We start from the raw sequence: 27,991 nt of genomic DNA, 5'->3' as shown, positions 1-27,991 counted from the left end.
ACAGGAGGAGGAGGGCTGCTTAAGGAGATTTAAAGGTCAGGCGAGAAAGCCGTCCGCTCCGCGCAGGCCTCTGCCGAGACCTTATAATCTCCCCAATTAACCGCAACCGTCGCTATTGGACCATGGAGATAACCGAACAGGTATGTGAATGTGACCAACATTTCCTTCCATGTTGGCTCTAACGGAAAGGTCTACGGGACACCAAAACCCTGATGGAAACCTAACGTGCAAAAAAGGAAGCGGTGACTCGATCACAATCTGAACCCGACGGCGGTGCTGATTCATGCCAACAACACGTTCCATCCCCACAGTTATGGTCGCGTTCAGCTGAATCGCTCACCTGGGAGCAGGTCCACCGTGTTCAGCTAATGTGTGAGATTAACCGTCGGCGTAGCTTGACTAACCTGCCAGGGCGCTCGTGTAGTCGTCCAACGGAGTGTAACATCACGTCCAGCTGTATACTTCGCCAGACACGTCAAATGTCTCTGCATGTGTTTGGAATAACTTTGTGTTGGTTCATGGGTTTGTTTGTCTCCATTGCATCTGGACAGACAATGACTGGCAGGCGGGCGTTCAAATCTGACAATATAATGTAAACATTTGTCAGAAACTACTGATGGGGCTGATGGGAAGACAACCATTTCTTTAGTTGTCTTCCCAGTCATCATGCTACGACTACACTGGTTGTAAAAAAGAAGAAAATTGCACCTCTTACTTGAATTATTAAGTCAACAATGTAAAATTGAGTTCATGGTCTTAATTGACCTCAACAATACACACAAATGGTCTCAACAATATCTCCACAGGGCAACTTAGAGCGCTGGAAGTCAGATTTGGAGATTTTGCCTGCTTGACACATTAAATGTAATATAATAACCATTCATCGACTAGGGTGCGTAAATATTGGTTATTATTTTATAGTGTTTCATATCCATCTGGACCAAAGTGACGGAGTGAACAGCATTGCTCTGCTGAGACTGAGTGACATGTAACCTTCCCAAAAAGAGGAGGCAACAATACTGTTATTGCTGGTTTTAGTTCAAAGTTATTTTTTGAAACAAAGATAACCTTTTCACATGGTGTTAAAAAACAAAAGGTTAAGAGACAAATCACCAGAATGTCACATTCTTGAGTGTTTGACATTTGTCGCCAATCAGGGAAATCCGGGTGCAGATGTTCTCGTCTCTGTGTGTAGGTTTAGCCAACTCAGAACCCGACTCACAAATGCTCTCGCTCCGTCATTCTTCTATAGTTTAATATGGTTTGATACGTGGTGGAAGTGGACAAAACTACAATAATTGATCACACGTTTCCCGGTGTCTACAAACGACTGAATAAGTCAACCTTCCAACTGCTTTTTCTTGTTCTTACTAACTAGTGGATTTGATGGTCATACCCAATGTTTTATTCATTGCTGTTAGATTCCAACTAATCAAAGTCTCATCAGTTCCTTTAATGCGCTGGCTTCTTCCCGGATTGAACCGTCCTGACCTGTCACTAAGGCCTTGGCGCAGCCCCCACCCACACCGCTCTCAACCTCCACTTTCCACGGCGGGAGGAGAGAGAGAGAGAGCGAGAGGTAAATGCTGGGTTTATCTGTGGTGTTGGAGCCCGGCTGTGCACGGGAGCACCCAGTTCATTGCTTGGCCTTTTACAGCTTCATTGCCTACTTTACAGTAAAGCCAGGCGCAGCGAACCTTTCGTGGGCTGACATATTAGCTGATTTAAAGATTCCCTGGGTGGCGGGCCACAGTAAGACCCCGGATCAGTTGAGGCAATCTGAGGGTTCCTTCAAAGTGAAACTAAGTAATAAAACAGTAAGAAGGCCACACTTTCCTCATCTACCTGCTCTTTTTTCGCTCTTCTTCTCCAATTTTAAATTGGCAGGATTATCGGAAAACCCCATATTTTCCAATTTCAGACTCTGCAGTGGAAGCGATCTGAGGATTTCCATGTCTACTCACCTGCAATTTAGGCTTTTTGCTCTTATTTTAGCTTTACTGAAATGCGCCAGATTTCAATGGAACTTACATTATGAAAAGCAACAGCAGCTGGGACGTTTTAATACTTACTTAGTAGAAAAGCAACATTCTGCCCGTGTGTTACTATGAGGCTGACATTGAAGGGAAGGAGCCTTTCAAATCATTTAGAGCATTATCAAACTGTATTATCTGAGAAGCCATATGGAATGTATTCAGCACAAACCACTCAAGTCTGATCTCCGTTAAGAGACGGAAGGAGCAACAGCAGCCGCTATTTGCTTCATTCAGTATTTTGAATCGGTTGGTAAGATCCCTTGAGGCCAGTATTTATTATAAAAAGATGAATGAGCTTATTATGATTTGCTATTCAGGTCCGCAAGACGCCAACAAACTGAAAACCACAGCCATAAGGACGAGGACGCTGAAACGTACTTATGTATGTACATACTGTTCTTCAGCGGAGACCTTAAAATGTCATTCAAGTATGTAGCAAAGTGGAAAAAAGAAGGTCGAGTTCATTGTTTGAATATTTTGTATAGGCTCCACTTGGCTTCATCCTAAGAAAAGTGTTTTAATGCGGAATTAAAATCTATCTCAGGGACTTCGAGTCTGAGTTATTCTGCATAACTGCTAGGATATCTTTAAGTATCCTGTGCATCATCCGATTTGCTTGTAAACATCACTGTGATTGCTTGTAGAAAACCCGTCACACCAAGACATCGCTCGTGGTAAACCTGTTTGAACAGTGTATGGAAATAACAGAGGTGAATGAAGAGGTGTCCTCATACGTTTTGTGGTGATGTTTTTATGGCAATGCTGCTCTTTGGGATCGCCTCGGGTTTGCATGCTTTACATTTTATTGTCAGTGTGTCATGCGCTGGAATCCCAGTGGTCTTGTCTTGACACTTGCGGGTCTTGGTCCTGCTTGGTCTTGTTTTCTGTAGTCCTGGATACACCCCCAATAATTATAGTGAAATATTAACATTGATGGACTGAATTCTCAAAAAGCTACAACTGGAAAAAGTGGGACAGAAAACACCAATGATTGAAGAACCAACTCTTTTAAACTTTTGCAATTCTAAATGCAAACTTCGTTCTCTTTGGCGACCATGAATACTTCACAGCCCACGCTAACTGGCTACAGCGGGTCATGTTGGTGTACACCTCAAATTCCCTGCATGCGCCCGACATCTAAAGGGTGGATACAGCAATGATACTTATAGAACCAATGGAGGCGTACAGACTGCTGACGTGCTCGAGGCGCAAATCATTCGGCCCTGCATGCCTACTGCACGCCATTAAGGCCAACCAGCAGCCCCCGGGGCTCCGATGTCCTCCCAGTCAGTTGAGTGATACCCGGGAGGCACACGCGTGCGGCAGCGTCGATACAGGAGGGGATCGCAGCATGATGGATGAGACAGGATTGGAGGTGATACTCTGATGGTTGTGCATTTAAATTGGGCTGTGCATGTAAATGTTTTTCCCTTAATTGGTAGCCAGAAGAGGTTTATCACCCGAGGTGAATACGGATCTGAAATGCAGGCCACTGAGAAAATATATATTCACTTGAGATTTAATAAGCTGAATAAGTTAAGACTTGCAGCGTGAGTGAGAGCCGAGAGCCACTTCTATTTTGTACTGAGACCTTGTGATTTCCACGCTATTTTTCCTTTTTTTTTTGTCTCCAGTGATTAATGACCAAAGTTCGACCTTATTGACGTTTTGCTCAAATGAGGAAATTGATCTCAAGAGCGAAGCACTTTAGCCTTCATTCAGACTCGCGTGTCACGTGAGCAGATCCTGTTTCCCCAGATGGCGAATTAGTCTGACATATTTTCCTGTGCAGAAGGAAACAAGCCAAATTTGTTTTGAAAATCCACTACCAGCAGCTGGGTTGGGCCACAAATGGCGGGACTGACCGGATATCAAGGTGTTTCACCGTTGAGAGGAGCTTTTTGATTAACGTGCTCACTGAGACAAACTGGCCCGTTGGACGACTTCTTGATGGTTTGTAGAGACAAAAAAAGTCGCCGTCAGGAGAGAGACGCAGGGAGCTGTGAAGAGAAGATCCGAAAACAAACGCAGACGCCTGTACTCTGCAAAGTCCAATATATCATGAAATAATAGTTGGTGCTGTCGGTGATGGTGTCTCCACACATCACAGCCATGCAGAGCCCTCACAATAAATGAGACGTGCCTCGTTTTGACGATGGCCACGCACACATGTTGTGATGCTGCACGGGAGGAGACAAGCATATTTTTGAGACCATTTATCTGTTTTAACAACCAGGAATTCATACCAGAGTTAGAAAAAAAACCAACTGCAGATGGAAAATTGATTTATGGACATCTGCTTCATATTGGTAAAATCTAAATGATCTGATACCGCAGCGCAATTGAATTTATAGCAAAAAGCAACGTCAACCTCACGTACTGATAGATGACTGTAATAAGGTGCAGCTGTAAAATGCCATTTTTCAACCCATGTTGAAGACTGGGAGGTTATAAATAAAATAGAGATTTAGCGCGTACGTACTTAATATCAAGACGACCATTTATCCTGCAAGTACAGAACTGCAGCAGTCGATAGAGCCACTGACTGTTTACTGCATTGTACACTGGCACAAAATCAATATAAATACGGTTTGCTAAATATCCTGTTGGATGTCTTGAACTCGTGCAATTGGCGGATAATCTTAGGAGATTCCCTTTGGGTTCCTCTTGGAGCCGCTGTACAGTTTGGTTCAACTGGTTCGGTTAGCAGGGCTTTCCGCGCCGCCGGAGCCTCTGTGTGATCACCGCGAGCTCTTCCGAGGCTCCGTGTAAAGCCTGCTAGACTGCCGGAGCTAATCTCAGTTTAGCATTTCCACACAAAAGCTGTCTTTGTGGTTGGTGAAACAATGGCAGACCGCTCGACGCCTCAGATCAGGCCGCTGGTGAAACCAAAGCCCTGTAGCCCAGAGTTCGGGATCTTGTGAAGCGGTAGTTTGTGCGCGTAAGCCGCGGCTCAAGAGGTCTCTCATTGGACCGTCCCGGACGCCGAGATGCTTTCTGTTTGCATGGCATTGTAAGCGGAGACTAGTGAATATAGCTATATCTCTACATATTTTCATGTTTTTAGCACTGTGCATTGTTGGGACCTGGCAGGAGTGTGTTTGCTTATCAGTACCCAATAAACCAAACTATAATTTAAGTCACAAAATTGGTTTTCACTCCAAATGTCAACAGTCAAAGTACGACTATTCATTCACAGTGAAGAGTGGAGGTTGAATTTGAGGCAACTGCATCCAGATATAATCACAACAAACACACTCAAAAGTAATCATAGAAAACTGTGCTTTAAAGTAACAAATGAAATACAAGCTTACAACTTACAAAGTGGGAAAACAAACATCATACATGTGTGTGTGTTACTAACTTTACTTTTGGTTGCTGATGTAAACACAACACTACATATTGTAGCCTTACAACGTTTAGCGCTTTTACCACAACATTGAACACATTTATTGCAGCAACAATACAACTGTAACCAGTGAGCTGTGCAGCAATAGATCATTCTTATGTCTTCTCCCTCCTACGACCAACAACCGTTGACCTGAACAGGAGGCGAGCGAAGTTGTCCTTCTCTTCATCTTAACCGGAACTGGGATTCACGTGATCGTACTTCTGCGAGTAAAAGTTGTGGAGCATGCGGGTCATCCGCTCCTCCTTTGGGATCCAGAACATTTAATCATTTCATCGGCAAATGCAGAACTATTTTCAGGATTTCCACGAGGGCAAACAGTGATGCTTTGTTTATGGACTCAGTGACAGTGACCCGAAGCACAGGGATCCCCGTGGTGATTATTAAACTCACACAAAAGGGATATTTTGACATCTTATGGTCAAATCTTTGTCCTGTGATCCAGAGTCCTACCTGCAGACCCCCACCCCACCCCCCCCCCCATTTTCACTTCCCACACTAAAAACAGCGTCTTTGAACACAAACTCAACAACTCCTGGCAGCGCTGGGAACAAGTTTGCAGCTCCAGCATAATGTTATGACAACACAAACATTTCCACTTGTCCCTGTTGAACATCCATACTTATCATTTGTGCCGCGTGCATGCCAATGAACCCCACGCTAGCCGGAATGTATTGCGCTTGCCGGCTATTTATAGCTTTTTACTGAGCTCACCTACACCAGCTGAGAGGTTCGAAGAAGACTGAAGCAACAACATGCAGGGTGGGAAAACATTCTGCAATCCAAGTGTAGCCAGTGAGGAAATGTCCCTCCTGAGATGCTGTAGGTTCAGGCCCCTCCCACTTCCTGGTTCACCCATTAGCCCGGGTATAAAGGCTGCACATAATGACGCCGCAGGCAGCATGCTGTGCTGTTCTGTGTTGGAGGGCGGTTTGACAACCCGTTGAGCTGATCCAGTTCCTCGGGGAGGCCCAGGTGGAGAGAAACGCCAAGTCAATTCTGGTATTAGAAGCACTGCTGTTTAGTTTTGATATATTTTGTTCCTGTTTTGTGTTTCTTGATTTTGTTGTGTTCAGTTAGAGTACATTTTGTTGGTGGTAGTTTCCTGTATCTTAACTAAAATTGAAGGTTATTTCTCACAATTGTATTTGCCACATCTGGGTCTTTGTATCTGTTTAGGAGTGCTACCCGGATGGTGGGGGGGCTGCTGACTGGGCCTCTCACTTGCTCCTCACATTTTCAGTTTGATGGTATTTTCTCTTGTTTTGTTAGTTGCATGCTTTTGGCTTTGATTCAAATTGTTTGGCATGAGTGTGGAGCACTGGAGCCAGTGAGGGTCCGGTCCCAGAGCCTGTTTCCCCCGTCCCTTCCTGACCCGCTGCAGCCGAGCCACTAATAGAACCCAATCTGTTGTTTTACTACCTTCCCAGAGCTGACGGGAATTGCTTTATTAAATTCTTTCGTATTATTGATATTTTAAGACAGATGTTCAAATAAATGTTGTACTCTGGGGGAATACTTTGCCTTTGTCTGTTTGCGTTGGTCATCGGTGGGTCCGTGGTTGATTTAATAACTAGTCCTACGGGACAATAACCACACCCTGCAGTGGTCCCACAAGAGAAGAATAAAATTATAATACTTAATAAAACTGCACGATAACATACGAATCACATGGACTCACAAGTTAAAATGTAGCATTTACCTTCAGTGTTAAATGTGTCCAGGGAACTTTTCCACTTTTCTGTGTTTCTACTGGATGCAGAGGCAGATCAATGCGTTCTTCTAAACACTAATGTGTGTGTGTGTGTAATATATGTATGTGGTGAGGGGGGTCTCTTCTTGGGGGGCCATCCTATCCCTGCCCAAAGCGAGAGCTGTGTTTGGGTCGGCAGTAAGTCGTTTCTGCGCCTTGTCACCAATCCTGTTTGTGGTATTCATCAACACCATGATGGCATCTTCGGTCTGTGACCTCCAACCCAACTGGATTGGTTCGCAGCAGAGTGTGCAGCGGTCAGCATGAGGATCGGCACCTCTAAATCTGGAGACACAGTTCTCAGCAGGAAACCGATGGATTGACTACTCCGGGCAGGTAATGTGTCCTTACCCCAAACATAGGGGTGTGCGACTGAGAGGTAGATGGGGGGGGGGGGAGAATCGGAGCCGTGGGGGCAGTAATGCATTTGCTTTACTGCACCACTGTAACCACCTGGGAAGAGGCCTCGGGGAAGACCCGTGACTAGGTGGAGACATTATATCTCCATGCTGGACTGCCCTGAGATCCCCGGTCAGAGCTGGTAGATGTGGCCTGGGAAAGGGACGTTTGGGGTCACCTGCTGGAACCGTTGCCCCTGCGACCCAACCCATGAGCGTTTGGAGATGAGATGTGAGCTCAATCACAGGTTTTTGCATCCTTCAGCTGTGTCACATCCCTCTCTGGGGGCCATGTTTATAATTCGCAAGGGTTTTGCAATAAAATGTAAAGAGTGATTTGTCACACCTGACAAGATGTCTGGCAATGCTGCACATTGATCCATTGTGCAAATTATGCGAGAAGTGTATAATGTGCTTTTAAGGAAAGGATGAATGAAAACATAGATGTGTTGATTGTTTGGTTCTTTCTTAAGAAAGGTTCTATCAAGCCTTTTTCCCACACAACAAACTACATCCAGCTAAATATCCCCGAATCCAAATCAGAAACAGTCGACTTCTGTTCCGTTTTTCGATTAGCATAAACCTTTGAAGTGGAAGCTGTCACTCATTTGGTTTGACTGGCATTATTGGTGATGTGATGCAAACGAAAAGTGGCAAGATAAGCCTTTTGTCTTTCTGTTAAATGCCCTGACCTTGGATTATTGAGCTTCTGTCAACTGCGGCCTTCGCTCCCCTTTGCTTATACCGGCTTTGTGCGTGTTTAGTCACATTCTGGGGAAGACGGGGACGACAGTTTTGAACTCGCGGGGACAGTGTGTTGGGAGTCTTGGTCTTCCACGTTTAGCATAATGTTTGCGGGTTTTGGGGAAAAAAATATTCTGACATTTGTGAGAAGCATCTGCTGCACAGCGAGCTCTGTGGCCTTGTTTCTCCCTTTTTGGTGAAATGGTTTGGACACCACTGAACATTAAAGGATGCAGATTTAACTACTATACCAAATCCAGAGTTTTGGTTTCCAAGGCTTTATACCTTAGTGAGCAAGTGATGCCAAACTGTATGTGTACGTGTGTTAATACATTTTATTAATTAATTGCTTTAGCAGTAATGTCAAGCATGTGTGCTCATATGCACTCTTGTGCACACATTTTGGGAACATAACTAAATTAATATAATTTAATCAAAATAATCGGATGCCCATACGTTTGAGAGCGATTACAATGAATGGATTATTAAATTGTAAGTCTAAAGATATATTATTGATCCGCGAGAAGATAATTAACATCCTGCCCATAAATGTTGTACATTCAGTTTCTTAGATTTGCTGCAAAAGCAGATTTCATGTTTACAAATACTTTACTACTGCTGATGTCCTCATTATTCTCTTCTACCTTTGATGGCATCTTTCCAATTCTGGGGCGTGTGCCAGAGTATCTGCACAGTAAGAAACACCAACCCTTTATATATTTGCCCGCCACATGAGTCCAATTTATGATCAAGTGTATTCATTTATTCAGCACACCTGGGTAGTGTTAGAGGAGGTTTAGATGGTTAACGTTTATTCCATCTGAACCTGACTTTTTTTTTTTATTTTCACTATTTAAAAAAGTTTCTCTCTACTACAAACTAAGAGCAAATTTAAAAGTGATTTAATGGAATCCTTACGAATGAAGTTAAAATGTTCTATTGATCATTTTAGGGATGATTGTTAAGCGTATCCGTCAGTGAAAAACGTTGATCTTGAGTGGCTGTAGGTTAGCGAAGCATTGATGGATTTCTCTTATACAGTGATTATAAAGTGGCACACTTTGCACACACAATAGTAAGGCTTTTTTTTTGTATATGTTAAAAGTTTCAAATGTGCAAATCCTTGTTGATTTTATCTATCATTGAAATACATACACAAAATGTTTTACTGTTTTAGACCTGCCTGCGTTTTGGCATTATATTGTTATCATTAGCGGTCATAGATATGGACGTTTCTATTTTACTTCCATTTGTTTGCACTCAAGTCAATATGCACTGAGTATTTACACCAGTTTAGCAACCCAAGATAGTTTCTGTTCATATCGCCGCAATATTTAATGTTCATTTCATTTGTCTACTGTTTCGCCTAATTTATTACCAAATGGCACCAGTTCAGGCCATAAGACACCCTCTGTATAGCGCTTTGTTTATTTATAATCTGTATATACTGTTATTTCCTGTGATGCACTTCTGGTTGGATTTCAAACTGCATTTTGTTACTTGTACATGTGTAATGACAATAAAGTTGAATCTAATCAAATAAACCACTTTGAAAAAGTAACCACTTGCCATCAAAGTCCTTGTTTAGGGTCACAAAACTAGCTGACTTGAAAGTAACTGGACTGCTGTGATGCAGGGTGGTTCATGGTCTGTGAGGCGAGTCTATTGAGCCCATGCAGGATTATGTAACTGCTGATGGGGCTGTTAGTATTATGGATTTGTTGTCTCTCTTCTGTGCCAACGCTCAGGATTTAGCTTTTCTTTTTGTTCCGTAGAAGCATTTCACCTGTCAGATGCTGTTCCGCATGCAGCGCGAAGATGGACTGTAAAAACCTGTTCATTTCAAGTTCATTTGGATGCATTATTAGGCATGAAAGTGAACACTGACATTGTGTGTTCAACAAAAGACCAGTGCGGACTGGTTTCCCCTTCAGTCACAAACTGCTTCCAGTTGTGTCGGCTCCTTTTTTAGGTTTGACCCACACAAAGACTTTTCTTTTTCCCAATTTCAATTACCTGGCAAAGCTATAGCGATCCCAGACAGAACAAACAAAGCTTTAACCAGTCAATCACTAGCAGTGGAGGCATTTGTAGTGTGCCTTTAAAATTGGAGGCTATATGTCGTTATTAAGCCTTTCCTGCGAGGGACATTCTCTGCAGCAAAAAAACCCTGATCTCCTCTGAGGGAGCTTTTCTCATCACTAATATTTCTCGCAGACTCAAAATAAACCCATTGACTGGAACCCGGAGCACCAAAGTATCTTTTGTTTTCATTACCAATGACCTGAGATTGCATCTGTGTCAGTTACAAAATAACGTGGAGTTAGATTTATCTGATTTAAACCAAATAACTGAAAATGTTTATTCTTGTATAAAACTACACTATACATAGACTACAAAGAGATTAAAAATGACATAAAACGACTTCAAAGATACACAAAAGCTGTGCAAAGACCACAAAAAGGAGCAAAGCAACCATAGACAAAAAAGTGATGACCAAAAGAGAAACAATTAAAGTAAAAAAACTGCACAATCCCCTTCTTTAAATCACAGTATCACAGTGGAACGGCTTTGAATTTATGGGAGTTGTTTGCTTATTTTCATCTTTAAAAGGCTCTGTGGAAGTCAATGTCTTTGCCAACATTCTGTCTGTCAGAAATAAGACATATATATAGATATAGATATATATATAGATCTATATATATCTATATATATATCTATATATATATATATATATCTGGGGGAGAATATTCAATTGAGGGTGACATAAAACTAATGCGCTTTAAACTTAACCACGAGAAGGGGAGAGGATCGGACAAGTTTTTGAACAGTGTAAAATTACAATTCAGCATCCCAGAGGAAGTGTCTGAAGCATTAGAGAACCTGTGTAATTCTATCTGATGAAAACCTTAATACTGATTTATCTGATCAAGAGCCTCTCAACAGCTTTCTGAGGTCTGCTCGAGGAATACTAATGAACCTGTACAAGCAACATCAGAATGTATAACTGCGACTGTGTATTATCTGTCTCTGCTAAAAACAGATTTTATGATCATGGTATTAATGAAAATGCTTTTTAGACTTCTAGACACTATTGACATGGACTCAAACGAAGAACAGCACAGTTTATGTGAAATAAAATGGATGGTTGAGATTTATTTTACACAGCAAAGAAAGTTTCAACTTTATATATTTCTCTGCGTATCAATTTCTTTTTTTTAAAGCTTTTGAACCGAGTATGGGATGAGAGGAATAGAAAAGAAAAGTCGTGGCAACATTTCCAACCGAAATGGCACTCAAAATGAAAGTCTGTTCAAACGCACGGCTTCCAGGTGGAATAAGCTGCCAGAGTAAACAATCCACTCTTACATGCAGTCTGTTGTTTTCTGTTGGGACCAGAGTATCGACTGGATCCTTTGCTATTAACACTCAGATGGTTCAAATGCATCGTCCAATAAATCACACCAGTTATTGCACGCCACTGGTTTCCGTGTGGTTCTTTGGAATTGTCATTTTTAAAACCAATGAAACGGTGGGTTTGTTGGCTTGGACTTTAACAGATTTTTGTGTTTCTAAGAGCTGAAAATAAACTTGAGTGAAAACTTTTTTCATACGCTATTGTCTTCACAGATCTTTCTTCCAAAGATAAGTGTAGGCTTCAGTGTCACAGGGCACGGGGGACAAAAGGGTTCGAGAGAAGTGGGTCATTCATTTGGCAACCGTGCGTTAGATGTGAAATATCCCTCTTGGAGCTGACATGGAATCAAAGTGCTTTTGTGATTTTTCAAAGGAAATCAGAAGTAGCTGGCAACACTTAACCCGAATCCTACATCTGGAACAAAGGCTTCTCTCTGGTGTAGTGACTCTCAATTCTCTCAAACGCAAATCTCAGTCACCGATACTAACATTCAGCGCGATGATTAGTGACGTACCAAAGCCCCCCTCCCCTCCCCCCCCCCCCCCCCCCCCCCCTCACACTGTGGGGCCAAAGGATGGAGGTGCCAAACCGGGGCTTATTTGGGTCGAGAGGCCTCTCTTTAAAATCCTGCTGCTTAAAGCCAACGACCGTTTCCTTACAGAGCCGAGTGGAGAGTCTCTTACAATTCAGCATCCAGTCTCAATATTTGTGCCTGGTCTCCGCCTGGACAGGTTTCACCCCGTGAAGGTCAATGAGGCAAAAAAAGGGAAATAAAAACCGCTTTGCTCCAGAAGGACGACCCCTCCAATGCGCACAGACAAGTTGTGTAGTCAAAAAAGAGACGCGGGCGAGACTTTCATGTGTGCCGGATTGTATTTGCTGCCGAGCCGTCTCAGAGGGAAATGTGTCCTTTACCTGACACCGGACTCCACTCGCATGGCATTTCCACCCCAAAAAAAGCTCCCCGTCCCAATTTTCACTGCACGGCGGAAGGAAAAAGCATAAAATCCCTGTGAACGCGGGCGTGCTTTAGAGACGCCGCTCCGTGTAAAGAGGAGGTTGTTACGCAAGACTGCTCAAACGTCATCTGGCCGTGGGAGTCGCAAACGAGAGGCCACTACGGCAGATTGCACTGTCAGGAGGTAAACAACGGAGAGGATGACGAAGGACTCATCTGATAGGAAATGTCAAAGCATGATTGGATAAAAAACTGCTAAATTAGGGTCATTAATCAAGAGCTGGGAAAAGCAGTGACAGGCCTTGTTTTCAAAAGCTCTCCTCTGGAACAGAGCTGAGCGCCACCCGGATATTGTGCAATTACCCTAATACCTGATTTACTACCTGATTTGAATGAAGAGTGTCAATTGTTAATAGGGGAACCCGCTCGTGTCACTTAGATGTAATTGCCGTCAGGAAAAGTCTAGTTATCTAACCCCTGACTTTCTAAATTATTATTGATGCATCCGTTGTCTCGAGTACATCATTAATACACCATCGACGGATATTTCCTCATATCCGATGCTGTTTCTATTTCCACTGCGCAGCTGATACTGATTCCGTACGTGTCGAGTGGGACACCTTAAACTCACATCACCTCTCCACTTTCAGATAGAAAATCAAGGGTACTTTCCAGAGGCCACCTCGCAGGCGTCATTATTTCCTCCAGTGTCCTGCTGCAGGACTGCGGCGTGCACAAGGCAGTTAAATGGTGGCAACAGGTTTCCCACCAATGAATCGCGTTCCCCCCGTGTCAAAATAACAAACTGCGTCCCCCCACCCCTCCACTCCCTTCCCCCCCGAGGGCTGCAGCGCGATGTCACGGGAGCTGGAATTGACGAGGGCATGTTAAGGACCAACAACCCCACCCGCTCCTCCACCCACCACCAGGAGACCAGACACCCCTCTTTGCATGCACTGACAGCCCCCGATGCAGCGATACCCGGAGGAAATCTAATCAGAGGCCGCCTGACTCGCGCATAACTCATTGAAGAGCTAATCGATGCTCATTCTGCATGGATTATTGATATCTGTTGTGGAGTTCAAGACGGTTTTCTTCACCGGGCAAGGCCACAGCCATTGCCTTTAGTTCAGTGAGAACAGGGACTGATGACAGGGGGAAGACGTGCGTCTCATATCTAATTCCCCCTCGCACGTGTTCGATATGTGCAAGATGTCTCCCTCGCTCAGTGTGGGTGAAATAGGCCTGTGGGGTTGGAGGGATGTGTGCGTTGTCTGTGCGGGTCTCCTCTTAGTTCCGGGATTGTCTCCGTAGGTCACGGAGGAAGAGGCCTGCAGCTTCTCGGTAGTTTGCAGAGGTGTCAAGTAACGAAGTACAAATACTTTGTTACTGTACTTAAGTAGAAATTTTGGGTATCTATACTTTACTGGATTATTTATTTTTCAGACGACTTTTTACTTCTACTCCTTACATTTTCACGCAAATATCTGTACTTTCTACTCCTTACATTTTAGTAACTGTCTTTACAGTTACTTCAGGCTTGTCGCAGTTCAAAAACACAAAGACAAAAAAAAACTATAAATCTAGATAAATCGCGTTATCCTGACAGAGTGCATGTGATTTTGTTTGGATGAGAATATAAACATTTAGCATCCAGACACCCGATTGGTTTTCTCCGCGATGCGCCTGCAGATCGGAGCGACACCGGGTGGGAAAAGTGGTCTTTGGAAAGTTGGTATTTAGCGACATGGAGCCTCCTCCTCTTCCTCCTCCTCTTCCTCACGCAGATTCCATGTAACGTTAGATGAGTATCTTCATGACCGTGGGTTTGTCCTAAATGTTTTATTGAGAGTCACAACACAGCGACTTGCAAGTAGCGTATTAAATAAAGTGATGTGTGTCTTAATGCGCTGAAGCCTGAACATACTGGTTATTTGGCCGATGTTTTGATAACCGACGGCTGCCAGTTTAGTGTTTCCCATCATTATAAACAGGGGTGCCCCCCCCCATGACGTAGTAAACCTGGGGGAGACACTGCAGTCTACCGAATCGATGCGAACAACGTGTGTGTGACTCGTGTCACTGGAAAATGGGTTGTGGTTTTATCTGTTTAAGTCAGATGCATTTGTTGTTGTTGTTGTTTCCACCATCCCAACGACAGGTCACGTGATCTGCAGGCACCTTCTGATCACATTGTAACAGACTGACATGTTGTGTGAGCGAGGTTACGCATTAAGAGTTTGTCCTTAATGGAATTTCTTACATTACTTTTACTTTTATACTTTAAGTAGTTTTGAAACCAGTACTTTTATACTTTTACTTAAGTAAAAAGCTTGAGTTGGTACTTCAACTTCTACAGGAGTCTTTTTAAATCCTAGTACCTGTACTTGAAAAACACGAAATGACAACTTTTTCTTCTCATGAGTCCAGTACAGGAACACAGTTTTCTTTTGGGTGTCATCTTCATTAAACCAAATCTCCCTCAAAGACCCCACAGGCAGCTGTTTCACTTTGCAATTAGCCAGGCTTTAAACAACTAATCGCTCGCCCGCCGCTCTCAAACGGCGGGCTGTTAACGCCTGCTTCTACAGACAGTTCTTCCAAAAGCAAGCAAAACTCCCGGGATGCAATGCATGTTTAGCTTTATTTTATTAGAATTACCTGATTAGTGAACCGTAGCTTTTTCCCGCGGTCTGGCACACCGGACGGATAGTAGTATGCAAAGGGCATCATCGCAGCCGCAGTAATCACATACCCCCGGGCCAGGCCCTGTCACATTAAACACAAGTTTAATGGGATTTTATTGGTGACCGCAACGAGTGTTAGATCTCCCCAATAAATCACTCGGAGGGGGGCGCGCCGGTTTCATCAGCAGACGTGATATTTCATCACCGCGAATGGGTACGTGTGCCGGGGGGGTGGGGGGGAGGATGCAACGGTTGTTTCCGGTTGCTCAGGTGCAGCCAGAGGCCAGGCTTTGTGTTCTACGTCCTCACAACTCATGCACGTGTGCCGCTGAGCCAGAAAATCCACTGGAGTCCAACCTGCTGCTGCTAAACCCACAGCCAACAAGATGCGGTAGAAGGGAGGCGGATTGCTCATTTCATCAGGCAATGTAGATAATCCGAGCAGAGCTGAGAGCCAGTGTTGCCTTGAATTGGTGAACAATGCGCCCTGTTGAGCACACGTATATCCACGGCGTTCTTCAGATCCAATCTTATTATGCATGCGCTCCAACGACAATCTCCTATGTTAGGCACCGGGACCACGTCTGGCATCAGAGGAAGCTTCCTATTTGAGTAACGTATCACTTTTTGCAGTTGTGTCCTGTTGAGTCACAGGACACATAGGGAGCCGCCTTGTTTTGGCAGATTCATGATGTCATCGTGGTCTCCTGGGTGCCGCGCAAAGCAAGCTTGTCAAAGCTATTACAAAATATTCCTGGTATGCTGCTTACTTTCTTTTGTTTGTACCTGGTCAGATGACACATGACATTCACATCAGCACAGTGCATTTATGAATTAACAATAAACCATTTATTATTTTTACATTTATTATAATGGGTTTTGAGAATGCTTTTCGGCGCCGCTGAAATGTCACTCTGACGCTCTAATAAGCATCCACACGACGCGGCCCAGGAAGGTTCTCCATCAGCAATGATTCATCCCCACGCTACCTACAGTGAAAGCAGGTCTTATTAGGTTGTTAGGCTGCTAGTTATCTATTGAAGAAGACGGGCACGTGGCTACTTTTTTACAAAAGACTCAAGGCAAAAGCCCCATTCACAATCTCCACAGCAAAGCATTCAATTATTAATGCGCTTTCGTTTGTGTATGCAACAGCTGCCTCTCCGTGGAGATCTCTTTCACACTTTGCTCAGAGATGAAGGCGCTTCTCAGCCCCCCCGCTGCTCTAAAGCACCAGCGCAAGAAGTAATCCAAAAGACTTCCCGCAGGGGTGATATAGCCTCTGCTCCCACACCTCTGGTATGTGACATCTTTATCACCCACCCTTTTACAAGTTGCGTGAGGAAAATGTGACAAATTCGTTGAACTCCAATTAGGCTGCAGTTGAATTACTTCTAATTACCAATGAATTAATTCAAATCCCCCTCGTCAAACCCCTCACTGATCCCAGCACAATGCATTGTTACATTTCATTTTCCACAGAGAAAACCCCTCATTGCTTTAGGAAAACCCGCTGGCATCATTCAACCAGACATTCTGGCTGAGTCACAGCTCAGAAGTAGTAATAATAGGATGAAAGGGAAATACAACGCAGGCTAATGCAGCAAATATGATGTTCAATTGGAGCAACGACAAGCACAAATTAAACATGTATTTGTGAAAAAGGCCTACAGTATTGTGCTGCTGTATTTGGATGTGAACCAGAAGGGAATTTGTCACAGAAATATACCAAGAATAGCATGTTTGGCAGGTGGAAAATTGTTTATTAAGCCTCATTAAATCTGTTTACTGAAGACATGTTGCAGCATGTCGCTGCTGAAGGTGGCGCTGACTCAAAGGCGACCCGAGGCCCGAGCAGCGGTGCTCAGGGCACAAATAATATCTCACGCTTTTATACTCATTTCTGCACTTGCACAGAAACTGGCCCCAAATGCAAAAAGGCGCCATGATCCCCTCACAGCGGAGGTATTGTATAAAGAGCTGATGCTGGCCAGCGTCTAGTGAGCGTGCAGGAACCCTGCAGTCAAAGTCAAAGTCAACCACATGGAATTCAGCTGCCATTAAAATCCTTGTTCAAACCTCTGCTTTCCAGTTCAAATTAAGGGAGTCGACTAAGGGAAGCGGAGGGGGGGGGGGGGGGGGGGCACATTCTCCAAAGACTGCAAAGACAGGAACCCCCAAAGACTGCTGAGCCAGCTTAGTTTGAACTCTTTTTATCGCCACATAATGATGTGTAACTAATTCATGCTTCCACGGATGTGAAATATTGTTTTTGTACAGCATTATACTTTTGAACTGGAATGTTCCAAAGTATCCTGAACTAACCAGCAGGAGTCAGAAGACCGCTACTTTTTTTACGACAGGTATCCAACCCCCAAAAAAAGAGAAAAGAGAAAGTCAGAGCGGAAGTGGGAGATGAAGCGCAGCAGCGGAACTTTCGAGGAGAGCGAGAACTGCGCGCGATGCGAAGTCAAACAAAGAAAGAATTAAAAGAGTAAAGTTGAAAGGGGAAAGTCGGTGGTTGAGGCGGCAGCAGCAATGGGACTCCCCACTTTGGAGTTCAGCGACTCTTTCCTGGACAGTCCGGACTTCCGAGAGCGCCTCAAGTGCCACGAAATCGAGCTGGAGCGGACCAACAAATTCATCAAGGACCTGATCAAGGATGGAAACCTGCTGATCACTGCGCTCAAGAGTAAGTAGTCCTTTCAAAGCCCCCCCCCCCCGTCGGGGGGAACGTTTACACTGCTGGTGAAAAGGTTTTAATGCGTACAAACACACACACACACACACACACACACACACACACACACACACACACACACACACACACACACACACACACACGCGCGCGCTTCGGTCATTACTCGAGATTATTCCCCGTGCCTTGTTTGGCTTTGTGTCTGGCTCTGCACGCGCGCATAGAAACACTCTCATGTGTAAATGTGTGTGTGTGTGTACATGTGTGTGTGTTTTTTTAACCTATATATATATATATATATATATATATATATATATATATATATATATATATATATATTTGTAAATATGATTTGCTCTGTGACTGTCTTGATGAGGGGGCTCTGTGCACTAGTCTCCGGTCTCCTGTCCTCTCAGGTTCCAACCTCCATCTGGAATTCCTGTGGTGGTCCCCCCCCCCCCCCCCCCCCCCCCCTTGTCAAAAAGTGTGTCTGTAAAATATAGCGAGATTGGAAATGTCGGCCTAATAAATATGGAAAGTATCTGTTCCGCTGGAGGAGGAGGACGGGGAGGCCGAGGGTGGTGTTGCCGTGCACTCGCTGACCCGTCACTCAGTGCTATGATAATTCTATTCCTTCTTCCCCTGTTCAACACGATACGACCCGGTCGACCTTTTACTGAGATAAATCATCCTCCCCTTCGTGCTCTCACTCTGCATCGCCACTCGTACACATCGACATGTGTGTGTGCTTCATCCACCGCAAAGCACCACCTCCAGTGGACGTGTAGACGGCGGTTCTCGCTGCCCCATCTAACTTCTCTTTTCTGGGAAGCGTAAAATATAGCACATTTGATTAGCATCTGATTTGCGGCATCATTCGGCTCTCTGTGTGCACATTTAAACCTTTTTTTGTGCCTGTATTTATTCAGGAAGCATAAATGCATAAGAACACCAGTATTTGCTCAGGGAGATTTGATGAAAGATGATCCTCTTGTCCTTAATCATTCCTCCTGCACTAATCGACGACGTCGTTGATTTTTTAGACGTGGATGATATCCCGTTTTTACTCTACAGCTTGATGGATAGTAAAATCAACACACGCACAGGACCACGGCTCAGGAGTTTGTTTCTTTACGTTCCCACGGTAGCATTTACAGTTTCTCTCAATCGCCTTGACCAACCTTTAGAACCGTCCTAACTTTCATTCAGATGCAAGCGCAATTTACAAAACCCGTTAATGTAACATCAGAACGGTTACTTTTCATAAGTTCCCTGGGAAAAGTGTGTGCTGCTACAAAACCGTAAACAGAAAGGGCCTGTGCACATTCTTGTGTTTAATGTATAGATCGCACATGTATGTTTGACACATGTCATAATTGAGTGGGTGATTTTGCACGTGATGAACAACTCGTTGTTTAGAGGTTTGATCATAGTGTTTAAAAAGAAAAGGCTTTTCTTATTTGGTGAATCGAGCCGAAGCGAACGAGGAAGAATCGCACGATAGCGATTTGTTTTTGAGTATTTGTTCCACGTCTCTACGGGTGCATTCGATGTCAACAGAAGCGGCGAAGAGCACTTTGGATTTGGGTCATCACGCCTTCGTGCTGGAAGAATCGAGTAGTCCCGAGCGCGGCTGCAAGCTTTAACCTATTTCACACCTCTTTTTCCTTTCTTCAGAAAGCCGCTCTATCAGCGGGCAGTGCACCACAGGTGGCTGAATGGTTTATTCATGACCGATACTCAGAGGACCAATGACAAATCAGACCATAATGCTGCAGGTTGTGCTCTGCATACGAGACGGGAGCAAGTGAACCGAGGCTTTGATTGCTTCTGATTGGTTTATTGATGCAGGATAAAAAAAAACACCCCATTATAGTCCAGACCTTCCTGGGTCCTGCTCTCCACGTCGCAGGCGTCACGTCTCTTGAGAAATTAACAGTTAAAATAGAAAAATGTGCTTTAAATTGGAGATGCCATCGAATGTGTCAACTTTAGCGGTAGATGACCCCCAAAAACTGTGGTTTTTAGAATGGAATGTTTGTTTTGGCCTCATTTGTTTTTGCGGAAAAGAGCCCAGTTTCAGTCGAGCAGACGGAAGTAAATGATTGAAGGTCTTTAACTTGGGACGCCGCACAGGTTAACGACCCCCCGGTGACATTACCAGAAGCCCTTTAATGGACCCTTTTTTTATTGTTATTAAACTGAATAGTAAGCCATTATTCATCTGTCTCAAGGTTGACTTTCATGTTAATATGTTACTTGTAAAATCATCCCGCACATTACAGAGGCTGCTTTTATTGTTGCAGCTTCTAATAGCTACAGTGTGTGTGTGTGTGTGTGTGTGTGTGTGTGTGTAATACACATCACTTCTTTGTTGGATTAATCCATCCATCCATCCATCCATCCATTGTCAAACCGCTTATCCTGCACACAGGGTCGCGGGGGGGGCTGGAGTCCATCCCAGCCAACTTCGGGCGATAGACAGGGTACATCCTGGATTGGTCGCCAGCCAATCGCAGAGCTACACAGAGACATACAACCATTCACACATCTACGGGCAATTTAAAGTCCCCAATTAACCTGATCCCCTGATCCTTGTTGGATTAATCATAACACCAAATCAATTACCGGCAATGATCTCGCCGTGGCCTTTTCTTGGTCTAAATTTACCCAACAATGTCTGTTACATCTTTTGCCGCCCGTCCGTGTAAACCTGGTGCTTAAACATATTGATGTTGCAAGTATACAACTATTATAATGTGTTGAAGCTCACAATGAGGTGAGCGGGCTAAACATTCTCACGTCCCATTCCACATAAATGTGCCGGCATGGATAATGTGTTGCAGGTACCAGTATCTGTCTGCAGACCCAGTAAATCGCTTTGCCTCACTATCTGTGGCTGCCACGGTTCACACCTGCTGTAAATAACCACCGCTGGCTCCCATTAATCCACCTGCATGACTTCACTAATTAAACACACCCAAAGTTCTAATCATCCTTTCGTTAGTCGGGGACGAGAAACCACACAAAGTCATGATGCATTTTGGATGGCTGTATTTATTTGACGTCTTTTTCACTCATTGAAACAATGAGTGTGTGTGTGTGTGTGAGTGTGAGATATATAGCTGCCTGTGCTGCTGCGTGTGTTACGTAAAACCCTCAAGCACACAGTCACACACCAGCTGACTTGCATCTCGCCTCATTTCTATACGATAAATGTAAAGCAGCAGCTTAAAAATGTCCATTACGTTGCAAACATTACCAAGTAATGACCTGAAAAGGACAATTTGAACTCAAGATTTTCCATATACTTGGCAGAGGAATTATGCCCCTCTTTCCATTTATGCCTGGGTGTCAGACTCACCATCATGTTTATCGCTTTACATCAAACACACACGGCACCATTTGTCTCCTTTTATGCCATTGCCATTTTATGTAAATCTGAATTTGGGATTTTTATCGGCTCCTGGACCACATCCCAAGAGAAAAAAAGAAGCTAATAAAACTTCAGAGTACGCAGTCTTGGTAATTTCCCGCTGAGCCTGTAGTGGGCTTGTGTCGGAGCTGGTGTCCCCGTGGGAGCGGCTGCAGCTTCACAGCATCCTCTCGGAGGGCTCCGGGTGATGTCACAGTGGCTCCATCCATATTTTGGAAGGACCCTGTAAAAACAGAGTTGCTGGTAAAAGAGTATTGAAAAAGCTTTTCCCTAAGAGGCCGTGCCGGATTACTGTGTTGTGTATTATCTGTAGAACATGCACAGTGTGGATCACATCTTAGGGGAACTGATTAATGTGTGTGGAAACCGTCCTCTGGCCCCAGTGCAGCGATGGAGTCCTCCGAGACCCTCTTAGTCCTTCACACATCATTTCTACACGTTTCCAAAAATAACGCTGGTTGCCGTAACTTTGAAAGATTTTGCAAATTTAACTGGAAAAATGTCCAAAGTATGTTTTTTTTTTTCTCTTCATAGTTATTATTACCCCCCAAAACCACCGTTTCCATGCTGCTCTTTAAAAGAGTCCTGAACCGGAGTAAGCGGTAAAAATGTTATAAGCCTTAAAGAATGCAGCCAGATTAGCCCCTGCAGTCTAAACTAGAAGACAGCCCGTTATTATGTCAGCTGGCTGAGCCTCTGCCGTCAGCCGGGGCCCACGCCTGTTCTCCAACTACCGTGATGCTCCCTCCCCGGGACACATGCAGTAATCACCGGCTGACACGCATTGATGTCATTATATAGAGTGAAAGAAAAAAATGCAGCATTTAGCAAGTCTGCAAACGGCTTCTTCATCTGCCCCGACCGTGCCTGGCTAACACCGAGGTATTCATGCAACTTGATCTCGCTGATGAAGTGCCTGTCTTTTTTTCTTCTCTTCTTCATCATCTTCTTCTTCCTAAAAGTGATCTCACAGTCGCTCTGCGGCTTTGGGAAGGCTCGGCTGTTTGTTTGTCTGAGGACACATGAGGCTCCCAAGGCTCAGCCACAGGAAATGTCCTGTAAACATGCCCGTGTAACCATCCCCCCATCCCGCTGATAGCATTTAGCCGGACCTCATTGGGCCTCTGTGTGTGTGTGTGTGTTTTCTATATGTGCCTGTGTGTGCGAACGTAAGGGAAGCAAAGCGTAAGCAAAACGTACAGGAGACGAGGCGGTGAGGGCAGCACTGCGAGGGCCTCCCGTGTGTTTTCGTGGACAGGTTTAGGACAGGTTTTGACAAAAAGTTGTGTCCCTTGAAGCCCGCCCCTCCCCCCCGCCTCCCCCCGCGAGGGGGAAATGAGTAAGACTCCAGATTCCATGTCCGTTCTGAAGCACCGTGCTGTACTTGTCAGTGTCAGTGACTTGTCAGTCAAAGTGATTGTCACGCCGCCCGCGCCCGGCAGTGCCTGCCGATGCGTTTGTTGCTTCTCCTCACCGCAAAAGGATGTGAAAAAAAGAATCCGAAAGTGGAAAAAAAAGATTTGAAACTTGAAAATACAGGATCTGCAACCGAAAAATATAATGCAGCGAATCTGAAAATATATATATAAATAAAAAAAATTGGTCACTTATTTTTATTTTACTTATGTTGTATTTTTCAATGTTCAAGATCAAAACCTCCATATTCACATTCGTTTTTCAAATGATCAACATTTTCTGACCTGGATTTGGCTCCATAGTGACGCATTTTTTTGCCACTTTATTATTTGATATTACAAAGTGTTAAAACTCAGTTCCGTGTTTCCCAAATATACATTGTCAGCCTATCAAGATAAAATACTCTTTTTGTGAAGGCCACCTGTTTTTAAAAGAATAATAGAAAGTGAGTCATGCACACAGGGGCTTCACGGGCGGAGATTGTGCGGATCAAACTAGCGTGTTGACTGAGCCTACGCACATGCTAAACCCAGGATTGGAATGACACATTAAAACGTTTCCAGCGTGGGTTGTCATTTTCTGCCAAGAAGAGTTGAGACAATGGAGGTGAGGTTTAAATTAGCTCCGTCTCTTTATTTAGAATTGCTTTACTTTGAAGGGCGTTTCTATGCTAATTGGCGTTTCGATGCTAATTGCGCTAAAGGCTTCACTCAGAGGCGAGTTGCCCCTTGGTGTCAGAGGCGTTGCAAGAACACGGTCTGCCTTCAACCATCCTGGCTGCATCGCAGGGCTAATTACTCCTTTATCTTCTTATCTTTAGACCAGGCCACGCCGCCGCATCAGCTCAAAGACCCGCTGTCAGCTCATTGCATTTCTTCAATAGTTTGGCGCCGTGTAGATATCAATGCAGAAGATAGGCGCTACCTTTGAACCCAATCTCAGGGTGATCGTCGGTGACCTGTGCATCGCTGGAACAGCTTCGCATTAGTTGACCTGAGGGGCCGATAGCGAGCACACAAACAGTTATTACGGTGAACTGCTTCCTATTTTATGGAAATACCAGAGACGTAGTTTGCCTCAGTGTCATGCCTCGTAAAAGGAGTTAAGTTCCGTAACGTGTCTTTACACCGAGCCGGATGAACATCATGTAGCACAGAGGCCTTGACGTTTAATTCAGCCGAGAGCTTTCTGCACCTCTGGTGGACCGACTGCTTTTTCTCAACCCTTCAGCGAGCTTTTGTTTCAGGTGGGAAACCACTCAGTATGCTGCTGGAGTGCCCCCCGCCCCCCCCCCCTCACAACACACTTTCACTTTCCGTCCCACCTGCTGGGCAACTGACAGGCGGACGTTAAACGTAAGCAGGAGCAGGTGGCCTGTAACAATCCCTCCAAATGGAATCAAAGTCCTCCTGTTGCATCACAGAGACCTCCGGGTGCCTCAGTAAGCTGGTTAGATGGAGCTCAGGGCTTGTTGCTGCCACGCCTGTACACAAGCAGCGCATACAAATACGCGCGTAGCTCGAGTGCTGCGCTCCCCGTCGGTTCGGGAGAAGCGCACATGTGTGTCGCTACTTGGCAGAAGGAGAAGTTGCTTTTTGATGGAAGCTATATTTGCCCGTGTGTTTTTAGAAGCACGTCTGTGTTAGCGGCCGTCGTTGTCACCCAGCCGACGGGACATTTTAAAAATAATGTTTGTCTCTGATTTTACTAAATAACTTTGTCACACGTTTCATGTGCATTTCGATGTGTCGGATTGGCTGAGCTCTACGGAAACTGCAAAAACTCCATTGAACTTGCAAAAAAATACTTTTGAAAAGGAGTTGATGCGCTAAAATACGCCTGTGACGTATCACACAATTAAATGCCGCAGGACTATCATCTAACATATACATTCATATGTTCTTCTCCAGAAAACATGAAACAAGGCCAATAAGGACTCGCACGAATAAACAACTAAAACTCGTCCAATTGAAACTCCCCATCAGAGATGTAGCTCCGACTTCTCACTAAACTGCTCTCCAGCTGAGATGAATGGCTCCCAACCAGATGATGGATGTTCAAAAGTTCACCGACAATTCACTCGCCACTCAATATATATATATATATATATATATATATATACATACCAGAAATGGTTATGTATCCACTAGTGACATTTAATGATTTAGCTCATGCTTTTACATTTACATTATGTGCATTCTACCAGATATGCATCTTCTAAAATAAGACATTGAATCTTGAATAAAGAATCTGTGGGGTGCAGTCTAATATCGACCCGCGTGACAGTCGTACAAATACACCTCCCACAGAACACGTGCATTGTTTGTGGACGTCACACTGTGAAGGTCTGCAGCGCGCTCACAGAATTCATGCGCCTCCTTAATTCACGACCTGATAATCCTAATTGAAGCCAATCGCGCTACAGCTGTTTGCCGGATACCCGCGGACTCCCTGCAGTGCTGTCTGCGTGTCGTCGGCAGATGGAATTTGGTAGCAGTCTATGCTGTTGCCCGGGCGACGAGATAAAGGATTCACAGGGAAGGAGGAGAGGGGGGGGGGGGGGGTTGAATGACAGCCGTAGCCCTCACATCTCACACACCGGGCAGCCAACCCGCTGCTCCGTGATTCAAACCCTCTGCAGGGGGACGCTGCATCTCCACCGTGGTTCTGTGCCTCTGCCGTGTGAACTGCCATTACTGTGGGTCAAACGCGGGTTTTTGTTGAAATGCGCCCGCGGGGCGGGATGAAACGTTTGCGGAACGTCACAAGATTAGACGACACTATTTTAAGGCGGCGGTATAAATAGTGTGTTAATGAGTCAAAGTGTCTAAAAGAGATCTATTTTTCTTTCTTTCTTTTTTTACCTCTGGTACTCAGCCTTCAATTGCTCTCTTCCTTTTCATCTGGTGTTCCACTTCATGTGGTAAATACCGTGCTCAGATTCAGACGTTATCAAAGAGCCTCTTCTCTCCTTTCATTACTCCGCTGCTCAGAGCGGCTGTTTTCCACCCTCAACGTGCTCAAAGTGGAGTGCACCAAATTCACTGCCTCTGTCACAAGAGATGTAGAGCACCGAGATGAAATATCTGCTCCACTGCCAATCTTCTCCATTGTCTGTCTGTTATTCCTTTATTTCCCCCCTCTCCTCACCAACGGAAGCATTTCCAGCCCGCTGCTGTCCATCACCTGCGAGGAGTTATTGACTATTACTAGCAATATGGCCACTTATGGCGTGACAGGTCTGCAAAGAGCACCATGAACGCACAAACCGGGCTCTTGGGGTGTGCAACGCAACTCTTCTTGTCATCCGGGTTTACTGGGAACTTATTTGCTCAGTTGAAAAGCTTATGAACATAAACGCAATTCATCAGTAGACTTAAATATTTGGATTCAAAATACCAGCCGTTAGCCGGTCAAAGAGGCTGGCAGCAGGACGCGCTTTCCACAGATCTTTCCTTCCCTGCTAGCCTACGGTAAAGAAATATATAAGCTGTTCATTTATCTTCCTTTTATACCGATTCCGTTTGCATTGATCTCCGCTGCTCGGCCATGATCACTTCAACTGAGTCGTACTCTTTTTAACTGCTCCAGCGATATTTCCCGCAGTGCCCACTATTGAGCAGAGGGCCCAAAATCCTTGGTGGGGACTCCCAAGCTTTGTAAATCATGCATACGGACAGAAAACATACACAAAATAGTTTTGCCGGGTCTTTCTTGAGCGTTACGTTACACATTTATGTTACAACGTATGTCCACACGCAGTACTTATTTAGGCTGTTGAGGTTGTTTACAGACAGACAAGATTTTGGATACTGATCCAGTTATTAAACTGCTCATGTATTTATTCGACAGGCCCAAAAAGCTCTGTTTTTTTTCTCGCTTCCTTTTGAAAAACAGGATGCTGTTGTGAAGAATGAACTCGTATTTGAGATGTTGGTGATGATAATGCATGTTATTTTCGATGGCATTCAACTGCTTGCTAAGAGTAGAGATACGTCATATTTATATCACTGCTGCGCCATCTCTCTCCTGCTTTTTGCCCTCACTCTTATTTTCCCCCTGTTTAATTTTTTAAGTGATTGGAAGCTGACACCAAAGCCCGATTTTATTATTTAAGTTATTAAAGAGAGGAATGAAGCCACCATTTCTAAGCAGGGGTCTATGGAAACGGTACACTACATACGTTATCTACAAATAAAATGAATCTATAATATATATTTTGATTATGTTCCAATTTGGTCATATGATGTCGCTTTTTTCAAGGGGGGTAAAAGGCCCCTGGAATTTAAGGTAAACTTCCTCAAAAGATTATAGTCCTTAATAGTGGGGAAAAGTACACCAAATGACCAAATCACATTCAAGTGAAATGAGGAACCATCCGGTTGAGGAATAAGTAAAAACGAATGTCTGGTAATCGGCAGTTTGAGATATTGTTGTGTTACGCAAACGCAAACATTGATATTGGCGACTCTTAAATATTCTCACAAAGAAAGCAAAGGGGATAATGTCAATTTTGTCATAGTTTTTCCCATTTTGATGCTACCGAAGCACTGAGTGCACTGTAACAATCGCTTTGTTTTTTACGGGCTGCGGGCCGCCTGAACGTCACAGCTGAGAGATGATCCATTATTGACGGACCCGCGAGCGCATCCAGACGACCGCAGAAAGCTATTGATTTCAAATCAGCAGCCTTTGAGTCAAAGCAGGCGCGATGGGAGCACGTCACCGGCTGGTGGAAAAAGTCCCACCGGGTGCCGACTCGGCAACATGCACAAGTGGTCACACGCGCTCGTGTCTTTAAGAGCCTTTTGATCGGAGGTGTCATTGAGTAAAATGCAATGCAACCACGCTTGTTCTTTTCCCAAACAAAGAGATACCCGCTGACAACTCTTGCATGATTCGTTTTTTATCAGGTTTTCCAAACCATTTCTGTTCCTGTGGAGACGAGAGCATTGATTTCTGGGAGGTCGGGTTTGTACTTGGGGATGCCTGTTAGATAAACTGTTGTTGTCCCAGGAGGAGCCGTACGGGTTTCAAC

General features: G+C 44.4%; 1 protein-coding gene and 1 long non-coding RNA gene across 5 annotated transcripts in view; both read left to right on the top strand.

The window, feature by feature from the left end:
• The first annotated feature begins 6,186 nt into the window (after positions 1 to 6,186).
• On the top strand, positions 6,187 to 6,966 carry LOC144388189 (uncharacterized). Its single transcript, XR_013452479.1, has 2 exons — positions 6,187 to 6,447; positions 6,625 to 6,966. It is a non-coding gene; the product is annotated as an uncharacterized LOC144388189 (long non-coding RNA).
• A 10,621-nt stretch (positions 6,967 to 17,587) lies between these two features.
• The window catches only part of arhgap42b (Rho GTPase activating protein 42b), a 46,533-nt gene continuing 36,129 nt past the window's right edge, over positions 17,588 to 27,991 (top strand). For 2 of the 4 annotated variants that reach the window (XM_040175668.2, XM_078104641.1), the window contains exon 1: positions 17,588 to 18,095. In XM_040175668.2, the coding sequence (XP_040031602.2) occupies positions 17,942 to 18,095 (154 nt within the window). In that variant the 5' untranslated portion in view covers positions 17,588 to 17,941. The remainder of the gene's footprint in view (positions 18,096 to 27,991) is intronic. The other 2 variants (XM_078104606.1, XM_078104559.1) reach the window with 1 other exon arrangement.

This window comes from Gasterosteus aculeatus, chromosome 1 (assembly GCF_964276395.1).
Source record: "Gasterosteus aculeatus chromosome 1, fGasAcu3.hap1.1, whole genome shotgun sequence".
Classification (NCBI taxonomy): domain Eukaryota; kingdom Metazoa; phylum Chordata; class Actinopteri; order Perciformes; family Gasterosteidae; genus Gasterosteus; species Gasterosteus aculeatus.
Note: the sequence above shows the minus strand (reverse complement) of the source record. Positions and strands in the feature narration are given on the sequence as shown.